The 15,014-nt window shown below is 35.3% G+C and overlaps 1 protein-coding gene across 5 annotated transcripts in view; it reads left to right on the plus strand.

The window, feature by feature from the left end:
* The window catches only part of CCDC91 (coiled-coil domain containing 91), a 355,737-nt gene that overhangs the window by 280,427 nt on the left and 60,296 nt on the right, over positions 1–15,014 (plus strand). For all 5 annotated transcript variants that reach the window (XM_081309051.1, XM_081309048.1, XM_081309047.1 and 2 more), the window contains one exon: positions 11,147–11,260. In XM_081309051.1, the coding sequence (XP_081165177.1) occupies positions 11,147–11,260 (114 nt within the window). The remainder of the gene's footprint in view (positions 1–11,146; positions 11,261–15,014) is intronic.

Here is a 15,014-nt window from a genome sequence, read left to right on the forward strand (position 1 = left end):
ATACCATTTAAGGTGAGGCAAGGGTGACTGTGTAGAGTATAAGCCAAGGGTGCATTTGCTTGCTCATGGAAAGATAGTACAAGTTGTTGGGGCAGCATCAGTGCACATGCCAATACTGGTAGCTCTTTAAGCTTTAGGCTTCCCACTATCCAGTCTGGATATCTAGCTTCCTTTCCTTCCATTTCTCTCATAAGAACCCTCATCTGCACCCAGCAGTCTCAAACATACATTTGGGTTTTATCTTCATGCTCTTATGTCATATAAGCATTTGTTTCTAAATACGTTCAATATAGCCTACTCATATTGTTCCCTCAGTCTTCATCCTCATGCTTCTGCTGTGAAGCACCTGTTAAATCTCAAGTCAGAGCCCACCTGTTTTCTAAGTCCTTCTCTAACCATAGGAGACATCAACACTTCCTTCCTTAAATAAAACTCATAACTAATATCACCAGCACTCATTAACTACAGTGCCTTTGAAATCTACTTTTTTATACTGTTGTTTTAATTTCTGTGTACTTATGTTTTGTTTCTGCAAGTAAATTTTAAACTCATCAAGAGAAAGACAAAAAAGCTTTCAGTATTTGGACTTTTTTTCCACACATAATAGATATTCAGAAAATAATTTGATAAATGAACATATGAAGAGAATTTGCTACCAACCACAAATCAGAACTGGGTATAATATGTAATACCTGTTATTTTCCTTTCTAGTTGTCACTGATTTTCTAGGATGCATTTCTACAATCATGTTCAACTTTTAATATGACACATAATTAGATAATATGCATACATTGTGTTTGTAAACAAAAAATAAAGTAAGTTGGGCATGGTGGCACATGCCTGTAATTGCAGCAACTCAGGAAGCTGAGGCAGGAGAGTCACAAGTTCAAGGTCGGCCTCAGCAACTAAATAAAGCTCTAAGCAACTTAGGAGACCCTGTTTCAAAATAAAAATAAAAAAGGCTGGGGATGTGGCTCAATGGTAAAGTGCGCCTAGGTTCAATTCCCACTACAAAAAAATTAAAAAATAAAGTAAGCGATTTCCCCAGAAAATTAAACAGCTCCATAATCATGTGATTTATAAGCCACAGACCAGAATTAAGTTGATTGCTGAGATTTGTTTCCCATAAATACTGTTTTTATAGTCTTGCAAAATTACACTGATAAAAAGTATACAATCTCAGGCATTTTATTGGTTTGTGATTCTCTGATTACTGAAATGTATGGTGGATTTCATAGATGCGGAGCAAAACTACACTTTTAAGAAATAAGGAGAAATTTTAAAATCTTATACAAAATGTCATATAAGCTTTCAGCGCTAAATGACTTTTAATATGACGTACTTTATCATAAAGTTATAGAAATTGACTTTAGTCATTTAGTTTTAAAACATTAGTATGAAGAACTTTCTCTACATTTATAAACTCATGATATAACCATTTCATTATACTTCTGCATATATTTTAGATGGTAAAAATATATTTAAAACATGGCAATAAATGTGATAATATATCTTAACAGATAAATAACACCATGTATATTATATGCTTGAATGTTTTTTCTCTCCAAATTACTCACCTTAGGTTTGTAGTTCTCATTTGGTGACCAGCTAATGGGTAGATAGCAGGTGTTCTGCTTAACACAGATACTCCCTCACAGGGTAGAATTACCAATAGTGGTGTGAAGAGTGAGAAACCCTGCCTTACCCAATAGATTGTGTTAAAATGGTATTACCATCAGTAAAACATTCTGAAAAATATTGTTTGCTTATTTACATATATTTACTGGTGACATTCCTCATTCCTTGTGGACTATTTTATATTAGATTAATTTCTCATGACTTAGGGGCAATATACTTCACCAGTGGAATCAATAAAATCTTCAGGCAGATATTCACAGGCATTTGTATACAAGCACACAAATTAGTTAATGCCACCTAATTTAGAATTTGGTCTGATTAGAGAATAGAAGGCTTAAACTTTATTTTTGTATTATATTCAAATGAATATTTATTGACTAATAGTTTTTCAGGGTGAGCTTCACAACCAAAAGTGTTGCTTAACTTCCAACTAAGGAGTTGAAAACCAAAGGAAATTTCTAAGCAATACTTTGCCAGCTCAAAAATGGTAGATCCTCAAATATTTGGACAGAGAAGATAATATATACTCTCAGCCTCCCCAAAAAATGTCAGGTGAAAGACATATAGCTAACTCTTTTTTCTTTCACATACAGCACGATTATGTAAATTGAACCATCATTTTCAAACAGGCCTGATCAAATTTACTGATCTGTCCCTTGTTAGATAGATAGAAATTCTGATTGCTGGTTAATATATGATGGATTTATCTTTTACATTCAAGTAGTCCTAGTGCATGGCTATCTACAATTCTAAATTGCCCGGGCTTAAAAACTACAGTTTTGTAATTCAGTGGGTGGCAAAACCCAACCTGAACTGATATGATACTTTTACCCACATAATGTAAATATTCATACTCCTCACTACAGAATTATTAGTGTGTTTTATTTCAGAGGGTTTAGTAACACATATTACATTTTTGGCCGTTTTAAATTTGGTAATTTTCAAATTACAAATTTGTAAAACATCAAAAAGAATTGTGATAGCAGATATTTTAATTTTAACTAATACGATTGGTCTGCATTTTTTATTGATTATTTAAAGCATTACATAGCTCATGATATATCATCTTTCATACATTTGACTCAAATTGTATTTTGAACTCCCATTTTCACCCCAAATACAGATTGCAGAATCACATCTGTTACATATTCACATTTTTACATAATGCCATATTAGTGACTGTTGTATTCTGCTACCTTTCCTATCCCCTACTATCCCCCCTCCTCTCCCCTCCCCTCCCATCTTCCCTCTCTACCTCCCCTGCTGTTGTTCAATTCTCTCCCTTTTTTTCCCTCTCCCTTGCCCCTCATAACCTCTTATAATTCTATGTATCATTGAAGGTCTCCTACTATTTCCATGTGCTTTCCCTTCTCTCTCCGTTTCTCTCCCCCCATTCGTCTTTGTTTACTGTAGTCTTTTCCTCATGTTCTTCCTTCCTGTTCTGTTCTTAGTTGTTCTCTTTATAACAAAGCAGACATTTGGCATTTGTTTTTTAGGGCTTGGCTAGCTTCGCTTAGCATAATCTGCTCTAATGCCATCCATTTCCCTGCAAATTCTATAATTTTGTCATTTCTTAGTGCTGCATAATACTCCATTGTGTATAGATGCCACATTTTTTTTTATCCATTCATCTATTGAGGGGCATCTAGATTGGTTCCACAGTCTAGCTATTGTGAATTGTGCCGCTATAATCATTGATGCAGCCGTTTCCCTATAGAGCGCTTTTTTAAGGTCCTCAGGGAATAGTCCGAGAAGTGCGATAGCTGGGTCAAATGGTGGATCCATTCCCAGCTTTCCCAGGAATCTCCATACTGCTTTCCAAATTGGCCTCACCATTTTGCAGCCCCACCAGCAGTGTACAAGTGTACCCTTTTCCCCACATCCCCGCCAACACTTATTGTTGTTTGACTTCATAATGGCTGCCAATCTTACTGGAGTGAGATGGTATCTTAGGGTGGTTTTGATTTGCATTTCTCTGATTGCTAGAGATGGTGAGCATTTTTTCATGTACTTGTTGATTGATTGTATGTCCTCCTCTGAGAAGTGTCTGTTCAGGTCCTTGGCCCATTTGTTAATTGGGTTATTTGTTATCTTATTGTTTAATTTTTTGAGTTCTTTGTACATTCTGGATATTAGGGCTCTATCGGAGGTGTGGGGGGTAAAAATTTGTTCCCAGGATGTAGGCTCTCTGTTTACCTCTTTTATTGTTTCTCTTGCTGAGAAAAAACTTTTTAGTTTAAGTACGTCCCATTTGTTGATTCTTGTTATTAACTCTTGTGCTATGGGTGTCCTATTAAGGAATTTGGAGCCCGACCCCACAATATGTAGATCGTAGCCAACTTTTTCTTCTATCAGACGCAGTGTCTCTGATTTGATATCTAGCTCCCTGATCCATTTGGAGTTAATTTTTGTGGATGGCGAGAGAAAGGGATTCAATTTCATTTTGTTGCATATGGATTTCCAATTTTCCCAGCACCATTTGTTGAAGATGCTATCCTTCCTCCATAGCATGCTTTTAGCCCCTTTATCAAATATAAGATAGTTGTAACTTTGTGGATTAGTCTCTGTGTCTTCTATTCTGTACCATTGGTCCACCTGCCTATTTTGGTACCAGTACCATGCTGTTTTTGTTACTATTGCTTTGTAGTACAGTTTGACCTCTGGTATCGCTATACCTCCAGATTCACACTTCCTGCTTAGAATTGCTTTTGCTATTCTGGGTCTTTTGTTTTTCCATATGAATTTCATGATTGCTTTGTCTGTTTCTACAAGAAATGCCGTTGGGATTTTGATTGGCATCGCATTAAACCTGTAGAGAACTTTGGGTAATATCGCCATTTTGATGATGTTAGTTCTGCCTATCCATGAACAGGGTACATTTTTCCATCTTCTGAGATCTTCTTCTATCTCTCTCTTTAGGGTTCTGTAGTTTTCATTGTATAAATCTTTCACCTCTTTTGTTAGGTTGATTCCCAAGTATCTTATTTTCTTTGAGGATATTGTGAATGGAGTGGTTTTCCTTATTTCCATTTCAGAGGTTTTGTTGCTGATATACAGGAATGCCTTTGACTTATGCGTGTTGATTTTATAACCTGCCACTTTGCTGAATTCATTTATTAACTCTAGCAGCTTCTTTGTAGACTCTTTTGGGTCTGTTAAGTATATTATCATGTCATCCGCAAATAGCAATAATTTAATTTCTTCTTTTCCTATTTTTATGCCTTTAATTTCTTTTGTCTGTCTAATTGCTCTGGCTAGTACTTCGAGAACTAAATTGAATAGAAGTGGTGATAGAGGGCATCCCTGTCTTGTTCCAGATTTTAGAGGAAATGCCTTCAGTTTTTCTCTGTTTAGGATGATGCTAGCCTGAGGTTTAGCATATATAGCTTTTACAATGTTGAGGTAAGTTCCTGTTATCCCTAGTTTTTCTAGTGTTTTGAACATAAAGGGATGCTGTACTTTGTCAAATGCTTTTTCTGCATCCATCGAGATGATCATGTGGTTCTTGTCTTTAAGTTTATTGATGTGGTGAATAGCATTTATTGATTTCCATATATTGAACCAGCCTTGCATCCCAGGAATGAATCCTACTTGATCATGGTGCACAAGTTTTCTGATATGTTTTTTATTCGATTCGCCAGAATTTTATTGAGAATTTTTGCATCCAAGTTCATTAGAGATATTGGTCTGTAGTTTTCTTTCTTTGAAGTATCTTTGTCTGGTTTTGGGATCAAAGTGATGTTGGCCTCATAGAATGAATTTGGAAGAGCTCCTTCTTTTTCTATTTCTTGAAATAGCTTGAAAAGTATTGGTATTAATTCTTCTTTGAAGGTTTTGTAAAACTCCGCTGTATACCCATCCGGTCCAGGGCTTTTCTTGGTTGGTAGTCTTTTGATGGCTTCTTCTATTTCTTCTTTTGTTATTGGTCTGTTTAAATTGCGTGTGTCTTCCTGTCTCAATATGGGCAAATCATATGCCTTAAGAAATTTATCGATATCTTCATTATCTTCTATTTTATTGGAATATAGGGTTTCAAAATACTTTCTAATTATCTTCTGTATTTCTGTAGTGTCTGTTGTGATATTGCCTTTTTCATCCCGTATGTTAGTAATTTGAGTTCTCTCTCTTCTTCTTTTCGTTAGCATGGCTAAGCGCTTGTCTATCTTATTTATTTTTTCAAAGAACCAACTTTTAGTTTTATCAATTTTTTCAATGGTTTCTTTTGTTTCAATTTCGTTGATTTCTGCTCTAATTTTAATTATTTCTTGTCTTCTACTACATTTGCTGTTGTTTTGCTCTTACTTTTCTAGGTTTTTGAGGTGTTGCGTGAGTTCATTTATTTGTTGGTTTTTTTCTTTTTTTGAGGTAAGAACTCCAAGAAATGAATTTCCCTCTTAAAACTGCTTTCATTGTGTCCCATAGATTCCGGTATGTTGTGTCTGTGTTATCATTTGATTCTAAAAATTTTTTCATCTCCTCCTTTATGTCTTCTATAACCCATTGATCATTCAATAACATATTGTTCATTTTCCATGTGATGTAGGATTTTTCCTTCCTTCTTTTATCATTGATTTCCAATTTCATTCCATTATGATCAGATATGGTGCATGGTATTATCTCCACGCCTTTATATTTACTAAGAGTTGCCTTATGGCATAATATATGGTCTATCTTTGAGTAGGATCCATGTGCTGCTGAGAAGAACGTGTATACACTTGATGATGGTTGATATATTCTATATATGTCGGTTAAGTCTAGGTTATTGATTGTGCTGTTGAGTTCTATAGTTTCTTTATTCAGCTTTTGTCTAGAGGATCTGTCTAATGGCGAGAGCGGTGTGTTGAAGTCACCCATAATTATTGTGTTGTGGTCTATTTGACTCTTGAACTTGAGGAGAGTTTGTTTTATGAACGTTGCAGCTCCATTGTTTGGTGCATACAAATTGATGATTGTTATGTCTTGTTGGTGGATGGTTCCTTTTAACAGTATATAGTGACCTTCTTTATCCTTCTTGATTAACTTAGGTTTGAAGTTGATTTTATTCGATATGAGTATGGCCACTCCTGCTTGCTTCCGAGGGCCATGTGAGTGGTATGATTTTTCCCAACCTTTTACCTTCAGCCTGTGTATGTCTTTTCCTATCATATGAGTCTCCTGAAGGCAGCATATTGTTGGATTTGTTTTTTTGATCCAGGTTACTAGCCTATGTCTCTTGATTGGTGAGTTTAGGCCATTAACATTTAAGGTTACAATTGAGATATGATTTGTACTTCCAGTCATGCTTCTTTATTTATTTATTTTAGTTTGGCTAGTTTTGCTTTTTGGTTATTTTCCTCCCCCTTTACTGAGATACCTCCTGCTGTTAGTTTTGAGCACTATTTTTCAATTCCTCTTCTTGTAGTGTTTTGTTCAAAATGCTTTGCAGAGCTGGTTTTCTTGCTGCATATTCTTTTAGCTTTTGTTTATCGTGAAAGATTTTAATTTCATTGTCAAATTTGAAGCTCAATTTTGTTGGATATAGTATTCTTGGTTGGAATCCATTATTTTTCAGCGTTTGAAATACATTATTCCAGGATCTTCTCGCTTTCAAAGTTTGTGATGAGAAATCGGTCGTTAACCTAATTGGTTTACCCCTGAATGTAATCTGCCTCTTTTCTCTCGAAGCTTTTAGTATTCTCTCCTTGTTCTGTACGTTGGCTATCTTCATAATTATATGTCTTGGAGTTGGTCTATTATGGTTTTGAATGTTTGGGGTCCTGTAGGCTTCCAGGATTTGGCAATCCATTCCGTCTTTCATCTCTGGGAAGTTTTCTAGAATTATTTCATTTAATATGCTGTCCATTCCTTTGGTTTGAATCTCTGTGCCTTCTTCTATCCCTATGACTCTCAGATTTGGTTTTTTTATGACATCCCATATCTCTTGAATAGATTGCTCGTGGGATTTAAGCATCTATTCTGTGTTGACTATATTCTTTTCAAGTTGATAAACCTTGTCTTCATTATCTGATGTTCTGACTTCTACTTGATCAAGTCTATTTGTAATATTCTCGTTTGAGTTTTTAATTTGGTTTATAGTTTCCTGCAATTCTAGGATTATTGTTTGATTTTTTTTTAAGATTTCTATCTCCTGGTAGAGCTCATTCTTTGCCATTTGAATTTGTTTGTTTAATTCATTTTCAAAATATACTTTTATTTCTTGGACTTGCTGTCTCATGTCTTCTCTAATATTCCTTTCCATTCGAGTTAGGTATGCCTTGAGTTCTTTCCCTATCCCTGTTTCTGATGTTTCTATGTCCTCCTGTAGAATTGAGTTGTCTTGCGTTGTTTGTAATCCTTTTTTCCCTTGTTTTCTCATGTTGTCCACGTTACTTTCCAGCTCTTTTTGATTGTCGTGTTTCTGCTCTCTTCTATAGATTTGTTTTGTTTCTGTATTACTCTGATGTCTCTCCTTTGTGTTGTTAAACTATGCCTGCTAACGTGGATTCCACTGGGAAGGAATTCCGACGTCCGAGCTCCAGTGACGACACTACTCTGCTATGACGGGCCCCAGTCTCCTTGCCGGGGTGCCCTAATGGGGGGGTGTGCCTGGACTGTCTGTGTTTGGTTTCAGCTCCCGGTCGCGGCAGGCGGCCAGTCTCCAGCCACCCAGTATCACAGGCCACGGGCAGGTGATCAGTCGCCAGCGGGTGGGCGTTCTCCTACCGCCCAGTTACGCGGGCAGTGGGTGAACTGTCGCCGGCGGGCCTGCAGTTTACAGCTGCCCAGTCGCGAGGGCCTTGCCTCTAGTCTCCTGGTTTCTCCTGCTAGTCTTGGTTTCTCCTGTTTTGTTGTTGCAATCTGTCTGAGAGTGGCGGTGGATACTTCAGCTCTCCAAGATGGTGGCCGCTGGTTGCCTTAGTGGAGGGTCCCTTGTGGGGGATGGGGCTGTACCGCTTCCTTCCCCGTCTCCAATCCCGAACTCAGCCCGGGGGTCAGTGCAGGCTTGGCTGTTGGGATACCACCATGTCGCAGCCACTTATCTCTTGCTTACCAGTTAATCCCTTCTCTGCGGCACCACGCCTTCTGTAGCCGCGGGGCAGGCCGTGCGAATCAGACAGCCTGGATCTCCAGGGTCACGCTGTTGGCTTTTCGGATCCCTCGCACTCTGTGTTTTTGATTTTTTCTGCTTGCCCCTCCCCCAGCGCTGGCTAGACAGGTTTTGTTTTGGCTGCTGATGGGAGGGGGGGTTGAAGGTCAGGTGCCTCTAGTTCTCCTTTAGTCTTTATGCAAGCTCACTGTGATACTCCCTTCCCCTGAAAGTCTAGGAGAGATTTTATGCGAAATCCCCCTATGTATGGGGGCTGAACTGAGTGACACACACCTGTTTTGTTGTTGCAATCTGTCTGAGAGTGGCGGTGGATACTTCAGCTCTCCAAGATGGTGGCCACTGGTTGCCTTAGTGGAGTGTCCCTTGTGGGGGATGGGGCTGTACCGCTTCCTTCCCCCTCTGCAATCCCGAACTCAGCCCGGGGGTCAGTGTGGGCTTGGCTGTTGGGATACCACCGTGTCGCAGCCACTTATCTCTTGCTTACCAGTTAATCCCTTCTCTGCGGCGCCACGCCTTCTGTAGCCGCGGGGCAGGCTGCGCGAATCAGACAACCTGGATCTCCAGGGTCACGCTGTTGGCTTTTGGGATCCCTGGCACTCTATGGTTTTGATTTTTTTCTGCTTGCCCCTCCCCCAGCGCTGGCTAGACAGGTTTTGTTTTGGCTGCTGATGGGAGGGGGGTCTGCATTTTTTTAATTGCTATAATTTTTCAGCTTTATGTTTTTTCAAGTTGTGTTATTGTGTTATTCTGTTATTTTATCAAAGGAACTAAAGGCTAGTGTATTTAGTGATTGGAAATATAATAGTAACGATTTTCAAAATAACTATTATATATACTTTCAACATTGTTACATAGTTTTATGTATTAGGAAGGGAATCCCAAAAATGATGTGTATACTAAAATTAGAGTGGGCAGAGTGAGTATTCAAGGACCTAAAAAAAAGGCATCATGTATATTGCCAATATTTCAACAGAGTGCTTAATAATAGTCAAATAATTGTCTTTTTAAAATGCAGAATAAGATGCTGTTGTCCTTCAAATAAACAAACTGATAGAGCTAAATGTAATCAAGGCTTTTAAGAAACAGGCACACTCATGGGCTACTGTGTGAAAAAAAATTTATATAAAATATCAGAAGCCATAAAGAGTTTATATCCATTGGCCAAATAATTCCAAATTGTTTTCAATTGATTCAACATAAATATCTAACCACAAGGTTACATATATGGATGCTTCTTATTTTATTTAAAATAACTAAAATACCCATGAATAACAGTTAACAAATTATCCTGCAACTTTGTAATGAAATATAAATCATAAAATAATTTCTAATAGCTTAAAAAAGGATTCAAATTATATTTTAAGTTAAACATGTTAGAGTTAGAAAACAGTATGTACATCTTAGGTCCTTATCTTCATGATGTCTAAGTCCGCTTATATGTATAGATTGCTTTGTGGTTTTCTCTATTTTCAAAATAGTAGATATTTTCAGAATAGTGAATGCTTAATATTATTTTATATTTTATGGGTCATATATACATATCTAAAATTGGGGGAAATGATGGCAAAACATAAACACACCAAGCAGAAAGCCCTCAAAAATAAAAAATGAAGGAAATGTTCTGAGAAACTTCAAAGCATTTTGTAATTGATTTTCTTGTTCTCTAACAGATAAAGGATAGGACCTATATAAATAAATGAAACAAATTTTGTTATGTAATATACATTTCAACCCATGAGGTACTCTTTTAGCAAAGAATATTCCAACTTCTTAAGAAATGCTACATTTCTTTTATAGGATTTTAACCTTTTTTCTCTTTGTCTGCCATTTTGAAAGCACTTAGGTACCTGATTTCTAATTCATTAATATGAGGAATACCTTTTTCTTCCCTAGGTCTCTATTTCAAATGTTAGCACACAGAGTAGAATTTTTACCTCTATTCATGGTGTCCAGCTCCCAACATCCTAACCTGGCAGGAGAACCAAACTAGCTGTAAATCTTACCACTCAGACCACACTTGATTATTGTATGATGGTAAAATTAAACGTGAATAAAACAGCATTAGGGTGTTCTTGGAAGAATAAACACAAGTTGGAAGTCTTATGTGGATAGTGCAAAGTACAGGAAGGCAATCAATCATGTAAACATCAAATGAAAGGTTGGTAAGGAAGCCATTGGAGTCTGTCAGGCGCTCCCTGCAATAAATGGCTTATTCCATTTCTTTTCCCTTTAACTCAGTTTAGGAAAGAGTTCTGCGAAATCTGTAACAGATCCCAAAAGATTTTATAAGTTCATACTCCTGTTTAAAGGTAAGCTTTGAACAGAGCTCCCACCTACTGAAGAGTATTTCTGGTTTATATAAAATTGACACAAATATGTCTTGGTGTTACCTTGCTGAGTTTTTCCTCTTTCCACAAACAGGAAACTGTTAAGGCAGCAATAATAGAAGAACAGAAGCGAAGTGAAAAGGCTGTAGAAGAGGCAGTGAAAAGAACAAGAGATGAATTGATAGAATATGTAAAAGAACAGAAAAGGGTAAGTATCTTCTGAAAATTTTAATTTGTGCTTCCATGAATTCAAGCAGTAGCTTTCATATACTAACATAAACTTTAAAAGATATTTAAAATGTCCTTTTTCATAGAAGTGGAAATCCCTAAGATTATTTTCCATATATAATTATATATCCTAATAGTTAAATCTATAAACATAAATTCCATCTATCAACACAAAAGGAACAGTGAATAATTTCTTGCTAGTCTTCTAGTAACTTCCAACTTAGCATTGCACTCATTACTATAAAGATAGTAGATTTTAGTATTTTTTGCCATACATTTGTGGACTTCTTACAATATTTGTAGAGATTTACATGCACCCTTTAAGCTCTCTGTTAACACCATTGTGGTTTTAAAGGCTTTCATTACAGTTAGCAAATTAAGGCTTTTCTGCCATAGTTCCATTTCAAAAACATAACTCAGAATATGCTGGTTATAATTTAAGTTATATACTAAAGTTTTGCAAAATACATATTTCAGTATAATATGGTTTAATGAGTTTGAGTGAGTAGCTGAAAATAACAAGCCAAAGTTGATTTGTTGTCCTTTCAACAAAACTTTGGTCTTCTTAAATAACATGCAAGTTAAGAGACACCTTAAAATGAGATGTTCATTATAATCTTTATTAAATGTATTATATTTTTATATACTTATATAATTTTATCATATATAATGTTTAGCATGCTTTATATGTTTAGTAGATGTCATATATTATGCATAAATACTATATGTATTATATGTGTATGAATATATAATATAACCTGTGTCTTGTGTTATATACTGTAACATAACATAAAACATAATGCATATGAGAGAATTTGATGGATAATATCTAAACTTAAATAATTGGTGGGCCCATAGTTGGCAGTTGAAGATGAGAAGTGAATTAAAATTCATGACACCCACTTAAATCTTTTAAAGTCAAATTTAATATAATACAAAGGACATTCCCACATCTTTATGGTTACCATTACATTTTAATAAAGGAGAACTTGTCACCAGAGTAAAAATAATTGGTAAGGAACCTTTTTCAGATAAATTAACCATCCATAAAAACATTCTGTGTGGGAGTAAATCTTTGAGCATCTTACCACAGGGTGTTTTTAAAACTATTTCCATCCAAACTCCTGATGATGTCTAACCTTCTAAAGAGAAAATTCTGAGCCCAAAGGAATCAATTGCCTTTTCAGTTGGAGGTATATATGTACCCCTAAAGAGGTTCAAAAGAAATCATTCAAGAAATTGTAGATACTTTTCACATGCATACAGGATTGGTTGCAGTAGTTAAAGAACATAGAGATGAAATAAATTGGAGGCTTCTTGTGGGTATATCCTTCTATATCATGTTTTCCTTTATAATAATTTATTTTCTATAATTCGTGATAAGAACAATTACCCTGAAATCTACTCTCTAAACAAACTTTGAAGTCTACAGGACATTATCATTGGATACAGTGTTGTAGAGCAGACCTTTAGTGCTTATTCATTTTGCTGGCCTGAAACTTCATGCAGTTGATTAGTGACCCCCAACCCTCTGGTAGTTACCATTTCACTCTTTGATTCTTTGAATTTGACTATTTTATACATTTCATGTAAGTGGGATCTTATAGTATATAACATTCTGTGACTGGCTTAATTTCACTTAGCATAATATCCTCAAGGTTCATCACGTTGCCACATATAACAGAATTTCCTTCATTTTTAAAGACTGAATGGCATGTTTTATATGTGTGTGTGTGTATACATATATATACACATATATATACATACACATATATATATATACATATATATACATATAATATATATATATATATTATACACACACACACACACACACACACACACACACACACACACACTGAGTTTTCTTTATCCATTCATCTTTGTTAGATATTTAGATTGTTTCCACATATCTCTTAATATAGTGTACTGCCAAACTGTATTCAATCTCTAAATCTGGATAAGAGATTATGTAAGAAATTAGCAAGCCCATTTATAAGATTTCAAATAATATAAGAAACACCTTTTTGTTCATTTTTAGATGTACTTTTACTGGTACATTATAATAAATAATATTGGGAATTATTTTGCCATATTTGTATATGCATACAACATAATTTGATCATTCCTTAAGGAAACACTTTTTTAAGAGTTATCCAGTCCCTGTGTGAGGTAGATTAACTGTTGAATAAAACTAACATTGAATTCTGCCATTTTAATCTGTGTGTTCTACCAGATCATATTAAAGGACTAGTATTCATTGTGTTAGATAAGACAGTTATTATGTGTAAAGATGTTCACTTAACAAGAGCAGTAACAACAAAAATAAAACACTATTTGCATGATATTTTCACTTCTGTATTTTTTTTCTTACATGAGAAGAATAAATTTAATACCTTTCTCACAGAGTGCTTATAAGTTAATAATAGTAAAATAGTTGTGCTGAGGATGATATGAGCCATACACTATATAAATATGTGCTATGATTATTATCATATTTACCACATTATTAAACAATACCAAAAAGCCACTAGTTGCATTATTTTTGATAATTACACATATGCTATTCAGAAGAATGTTTGACATTCTGTGTCCTCTGAAGTTTACAGTCTGAATTCTATAATTTTATTTCACTCCTAGTACTAATTCATAGAAGATTCCAACTAATTGAATTAGCTTACTTGTAGGAAATTTATTACTTCCATTTCAGAGATTGCAGAGTTTTCTTAATAATACATATTGTGGAATAAGTTCAATGTTTGAATGTTTCTATCTTCTCAAACAAAAAAAGCTATGAAGAAAAGTAAGTAACCTAATGCCCTTCAATAGATAAATGGATAAAAAAATGTGGCATTATATACACAATGGAATATTACTCAGCAATAAAAGAGAATAAAATCATGGCATTTGCAGGTAAATGGATGGAGTTAGAGAAGATAATGCTAAGTAAAGTTAGCCAATCCAAAAAAACCCAATGCCGAATGTTTTCTTTGATATAAGGAGGCTGATTCATAATGGGATAGGGAGAAGGGAGCATGGGAGGAATAGACAAACTGTAGATAGGGCAGAGGGGTTGGAGAGGAAGGTAGGGGGCATGGGGTAATTAATGATGGTGGAATGTAATGATCATTATTATCCAAAGTATGGGTATGAAGACACGAATTGGTGTGAACATATTGTGTATATGGAAAATTGTGCTCTACATGTGTAATAAGAATTGTAATGCATTCTTGCTGTCATATATGAATTTTAAAAAGAGAAAAGTAAGTAGATAAAATAGCTGAAATCAAAGACCAATTACTGAGACCTCTTTTTTTATTTCACTTTTTAAAAGTTAAGGTCTTTTTTGTCCTCTTCTTTCAAAAAAAAAAAGTATTTCAAGTTGATTTTTATGAATATCTTAGGTCCTAGAAGTTTTTTTCACAATGAGAATGAGATGTCATTCTCAGAGCTTGTAAAACTAAGAAGAAACAATATTTTTCTTTCCAAAAAAACTAAATTACCTCCACTCATCTCTATTTCTCCTTTTGGAAGGTGAATTTTTATTTGCATTAAAGAACACATTTTCAGAACAAAGCTTTTCCTTTCCTTTTTCTTTTTCAGTTTTGGGTTTTTTGTTTGTTTGTTTATTTATTTTAACTAGAGTCAATCTCAGATTTTTAACATTTTACACCTCAGCTCTGCAGGCCTTGGTTCCAACTAGGCTTACAATCTAGACTATGAAGTAATCATTT

This window comes from Spermophilus citellus (assembly GCF_964194105.1).
Source record: "Spermophilus citellus genome assembly, chromosome: 10".
In the NCBI taxonomy this organism is placed as follows: Eukaryota; Metazoa; Chordata; class Mammalia; order Rodentia; family Sciuridae; genus Spermophilus; species Spermophilus citellus.